Raw genomic sequence first — 6,000 nt, 5'->3', positions numbered from 1 at the left:
TTTATTACTTAAATATGTAAAATGCAATTTCCACCTCATCATTTCTACACTTCAAACGTGATGGAAATGGCACAATTGAGGAAAAATTACTAAACTCTTTTGAATGTTAGTGAGCGTGGGAAAAGTTTTAACGAAGCCTTGCAATGAATTGGAATTGTTTACTTCCAGTTTCTCGATTCTGAAATGAAAAGAAAACAACAGAAAGTAAACCAGTTTGATGAGCTGGTGCCCTGGGCTATATGGATCTGGTGGCGGTGCTCTGTTTGCCATGCGCGTATCAGCACGGACAAGTTTTATATTTAGACATCTGTTCCAGATGATTCAATAGAGTCTGTACATGCAGCAACAACCGCGAGACGTTCCTCGCGCACTAAACTCTTATGAAATATACTTAGGCTACGCCTGAACGGAAGAACAGACGTTTGAGGAAATGATCGGATCAGTTTGCAGAGAGGGCAGGAGGAATGACTTCCTCAAATAGGATGGTAATGCCTGTCTTTGGAGACATCGAGTGCGCGGTGCGCCTTAAGTTTGTCTGACTATCTGCACTTTCCGCGTTAATTCACAAGAGCTGCATTTTGTATAATTGCACAACCGCTGGCGCAAACGAGATAAAACTGGACCGGATTGTAATATTTAGTGATGCGCGCTGCTTTAATGAATCGCAAGACGCTGGACGTCACAGCCACGCGCCTTTCCGTGCCACAGGTGCGCACTACACTTTGGTTATTCATTATTGATTAACGGCGCAAAGAAAAGGAGGAACGCGCAGAGGGACAAAACAATTACTCGCAGTATGGAGATCATGTCCAATCAACCCACATCAGAGACTGGTGGCGACCACACCGCAGCGGTTTCCATGTCTGCAGGCGTGGAGAGGACTGATGTGACCAGCCCGAGTCCGGTGACCAAACAGAGGTCCCTGCGAGCGGTTTATGTGCTGAATGATGGACTGAAAGCAGTGGCCGCGAACAGCCCGGAGTCCGGGGCGCTCCAGTGTCTCCAGCGCGCCTGCGACGCGGAGAGTGCCATATTAACTACAGTGACTTTTGGACGATTAGACTTTGGGGAGACAACCGTGCTTGATACCTTTTATGACGCAGGTGAGGCTCTGCAAGGCAGGTTTAAGGCATGGGTGCTCTAGGGGGCTATAGTTCTAGAGCCCCCCAACACTTTACCCTTTGGGTGTCTCTCTTATCTGGCACACCCAGTTCAGTTCTTGGAGCCTCTAACAAGGAGCTGATGAGTTGAATAGTGTGTGCTGGATTACGGAAACATTCAAAATGTGTAATTTTGGAGAGCCGCTTGGACCAGGACTTCCATAGATAACATTCAGCCCTGCAGGATGGTGCATCTAAGAATAGAAACTCATTGGCATTGGTCATGTAAGATTTAGAGCATGGGTGTGCAATTGAATTAAATTACTTGTAAGAATAGTACTATAGTATTAATGGTGCAAATACATGCAAATAAAATAATATTATATAAATAAAAATAAAAAGTTATAAACAAAACTTCATAAAACATCAATATAAAAAAAAATGTAAAATTATAAATAATAAATAAATAAATGGTGGTGCTGTGCATATGCAAAAACTTGCAGTTGCTCTCTTATAATTATTACTTAAATTCATTTAAAAAAGTAAATATTAGTAATACCATGCAAAAAAAAAAAAATATATATTCATTAAATAATTATAAATAAAACAATATAACATAAGAAACATTATAATTATTACATTAAAAAAAATGTATACATATATGTATACATTTATTTATATATATAATGTGATGTTATGGTTAGGGATCAATGGGCTTTCCTATGGGAAGGCTATTACTAAAAGCAAGGTCATGGCAATCTCTTTCAAGGGATATTAGGTGTGCATTTGGGATCTTCTGCCTCCAGCACATTCCTTTCCTGGAATTTACTCGCTAGGTCTAGTATGAAGTATCTCTCTCTCTCTCTCTCTCTCTCTCTCTCTCTCTCTCTCTCTCTGTCGTGGGCGTGGCTGCACGCATTACTCTGGGTGATCAAAATATGTTTACATATGAGCTTTAGGAGGGTGAGAAAATGGGAATGTTTTTAAGCTTTGCTGTGCCCTTTTGTGCATGCAGAATTCGTTACAGCATTTACAGCAATTTTCAATGATGAAAAGTGCATTTTAGAGCTAAAACTTTGAATTCTACTGAACAAAACTCTCTATATACAGTTCTATAGAATAGTCTTCTTGTTATTGTATTTTCCTCTTCTCCTCTTTACTAAGAATGTGAGTCATGCATCTTACAGTACATCAAGTCTGGTCTTGCCTCTGCATGGCTTTTAAACATGATTTCAGATGTTTGAGTAGTTTCAACAGAGTAAGCACAGACTGTTTGACTGGAAACTAACAAATATAACCATATATAGTAGAACAAATATGCCCTTAGGACTAACTTTAAACAGACACAAGCTTATTTAAATAGTTTATAGTGTGTGCTGTCATGGACAGTCATAATAAACAAAAGAAGCTCATAAAAATGTTTCTTAAATAACAGGCACTGAGACTGATGCCCTAAGTATGCAAAACTAGAGTGTACTATAGAGGGATTCTGCATTATGGTCTCCCAGAGGGCTTACTGTGTCTCTGATTGATTGCAGACATTGCAGTTGTGGATATGAGCGATGTGTTCAGACAGCCATCCCTGTTTTATCACCTCGGTGTGCGTGAGAGCTTTGACATGGCCAACAATGTCATCCTCTACCACGACACGGACCCTGACACGGCACAATCCCTTAAGGTGAGAGTCTTAAACACACTCACAAACAGTTTGTTTACCTAGACTTCTGTTGACCTATCATGCCCTTTTACAAAGTTTTGATTTTGTTTTTAGGGTCTACTAGAATAGGGTTTCATGCTTGAATGTTCAAAAAAACACCTTATTTTTCACATATTTTACATTGTTTTAAAATACAGTCTGTCAGTGACGCTCTGTTTAGTTTTGGTTTCTATGAAACACCTCCTTTCAAAAATGTGCAATGTGCTCTGATTGGTCGGCTGAACCAGTGTGTTATGATTGGTCAACCGCTTCGAGCATTTTCGGGAATGCCACTCCCCTTATCATTACTGCAAGTTTCAACACAACTCATCCAGGCTTCACCCGTTTATTTTGCATATATGCCTTGGTGGGAATTTTTTTAATGAGGGATATTGTGATGTGTACGTTCCTGGACGTTTCAGGGGGTTCAGAAACAGTACACACTGATATAGAGTATAAGTCCATTTGGAGTGGACTTTGTGCTTTATAACTTTGCAGACCTTTTTCATGCTCAAACCGCAACATTACACACTAAAAAAAAGTAAAAAATCATAATATATCACCTTTAAAGGTGCTGTGTGTCACTTTTTTTGATGTTCAATGATTTTAAGATCAATGATTTACTGATTTTCCAGTAAATACTGGATTAATTAATAGTTTGAGTTTGAGGTGGGACTACATGTTTGTATAAATAATGGAATATTGGAAACCTGTTTGGTAACAGTAAGTATTTTTGCCATTGTTTAGTGCTGCTGATTGCAGAAAAATGAAGTGCTATACCTTTAAATCAAGCTAATTATAATTACTACAGATGTTTTAGACTAAGAATTATCCAAAACCACAATCTTACCCCTAAAGAAAATCCTATTTATTAATAATAAAAAAAAAACATTTCCCCTTTTAAGACATCCACAAAAAGAGGCTTTGTCTTATTTAGCTCATTTCTAGAATATATATATATATTAAATTAAATTAATTAACTGCTTTTCACCTAAAAAATGTCCACAAAAAGAGACTTTGGGACAGATTTACTAATAGCTTGCACCAGTGCAAACCCTCTTTTGGCGTTAAAAAACTACCTTCAGGATTTCCTAAAGACAGGGTTATTTTTGTGGCTGACTGTATTGCATATGCATTTAAATGAGTTTCCCTTTCAGATAAACTCCTTCCTAAGCTGAGAATAGCAGGTCAGGCCCTGCCGCCTGTGGGTGGCATCTTTGTTCAGATGACAAAGATACTAAAAGAGAATGTAAGAGCCTTGAAGGCTCGAAAGTGTAACCTCCCATCAATCCTTGCTAGTATTTGTGTAGTGGCACTTAGAAAAAGTTATGACAGGAATATGTATTTCCTAAATTGGTGGGTGGTAAATAATGGCATAATGGCCCAAAAAGCATGTCTTAAACCAGACGCTAATTTGTATTTGGTGTATACTAGCAAGGATTGATGGGAGGGTAACATTAGTTAACTCAGGCTCTTACATTAGTATCTTTGTCATCTGAACAAAGAGGCCGCCCACTACTAGCTGCAGGGCCTGACCTGCTATTCTCAGCTTAGGAAGGAGTTTATCTTTTCTGGGCACCGGACAGTAGCGCTGCCTGAACAACACGGTCTGTATTCGTGCTAAGGAATGCTATCTGCCCGGGACAGCTGCTCATAGCCACGTTGCCACAGAGACATTGGAAGGCATGTGTTCTAGCATACTGAAATGATGACAATCACATGTGGGGAGGAGCATCACACGATCTGTTTGTGTATAAGTTGTGTCACGCTGCTGTGTCCAACTGATTCAGTCCGGTTTCATTCACTGCACCACATGGCCATCAGTCATGGAATAAGTATAATAAATGACATGACAGCAAAACATTGGAAGTTTGGGACTTATAGTCCTGGACAGTCCTAGTCCTTGATTATGATTGGCTGAGCCACATTCAAAGCCATTGTAAATGTCTCTACAAACATACACCTATGACCGCATTACATCAATATTACTGCGCCACTATGTCTCTGTGTTGCTTGTTCTGATGAACTATAATGCTTAACGGAAGAGTTGTCTGTGTGTTTATTTTATGAAACCATGCCAGGTATGTAGAATAACCGTTTTATAAAAACAATACGCCCTGTGAAGTTATGGTTTACAGTGAATCTAGAACAGCTAAGGGGATTTTGCTCTGCGTCGTGCCTAACAACACCCTTAGCTGTTCTAAATTCACTGTTTCTTGAGGCTTATGGCTTTAGCATGCATGCATTTTTGGAAATGGAGTAATTATTTTCTTTTCTTTTTTTTCTTGCATAGGACATGGTGGCACAGAAAAACACAGTAAGTATCAAAAGGATGTAATCTGATGAGGTTTGGAGTCCGTTGTTGGTGTGCCAAGAGCTTTGTGTATGAGACTATTTTTGGAGCTCTTATGACATACGTTTACATGCTCTTCTGTGTCAGGGTTCGAAAATATATCCTCCACTTCATTTGGTGGGCAGATCATTTCCTGAACTCTTCTTTATGCACATACAGTACACTAATGTGAGTGGACACAAGGTTCTGGTGGGTCGCCGTGTCCAGGTGTGAAGACTATTGCAGGATTCTGATGAACCCCTAAGGGCTCTCAAGGTGTCATGGTACTCTGAGTTAGTGGTTTTGAAAAAGGAGATGGTCGTTGAGTGTTAGTCTTTAAATATAAACCTCGTCTATTGGATACAGAGCGGAATCTGATCTTTTATATCAGCATTTTATATCTATGTGATTCATCGAAATGGTCCAGAAACAAGCAAAAGTGTGTTGAAATTCAATGTTTGCTCTTTAACATTCATTAGGAATTATTCAGGCATCTTTCTCAGGAATCGTTAACCCAAGAATTCTGACATTATCTACTCAACCTCATGTTCCAAACTCGCATGACTTTCTTTGCTCTGTTTTCTATGCTGAGTGAAGCTTTCAAGCGTCAAACCCCCGCAAAAACACTCTAAAAGTGTCATAAAAATGGTCCATATGTCTCATGGGCTTCTGGTGTCATGTGATGGCTTTGTGTGAGGAACAGGGTGAAATTTAAATCTGTATTCTTTTCGGATGACATTAACTCCCAGTAACTTGATCACTGTGTGAATAATAATTCATGAGTAAATTGTAAAAAGAGTAAGACAAATGAACTGGATCAGCCAATTAATTGAAAAGAGTAATTTCCAAATTGCTACTTCTCTCATGAACTC

General features: G+C 39.2%; 1 protein-coding gene across 3 annotated transcripts in view; it reads left to right on the top strand.

The window, feature by feature from the left end:
• Positions 1 to 314: 314 nt before the first annotated feature.
• map3k15 (mitogen-activated protein kinase kinase kinase 15) overlaps positions 315 to 6,000 on the top strand; it is a 30,461-nt gene continuing 24,775 nt past the window's right edge. For 2 of the 3 annotated variants that reach the window (XM_079863961.1, XM_079863960.1), the window contains exons 1-3: positions 315 to 1,103; positions 2,639 to 2,778; positions 5,090 to 5,113. In XM_079863961.1, the coding sequence (XP_079720087.1) occupies positions 797 to 1,103; positions 2,639 to 2,778; positions 5,090 to 5,113 (471 nt within the window). In that variant the 5' untranslated portion in view covers positions 315 to 796. The remainder of the gene's footprint in view (positions 1,104 to 2,638; positions 2,779 to 5,089; positions 5,114 to 6,000) is intronic. The other variant, XM_079863962.1, reaches the window with a different exon arrangement.

Source organism: Squalius cephalus, assembly GCF_949319135.1.
Source record: "Squalius cephalus genome assembly, chromosome: 25".
In the NCBI taxonomy this organism is placed as follows: domain Eukaryota; kingdom Metazoa; phylum Chordata; class Actinopteri; order Cypriniformes; family Leuciscidae; genus Squalius; species Squalius cephalus.
This window is presented reverse-complemented; position numbering and strand designations above follow the sequence as displayed.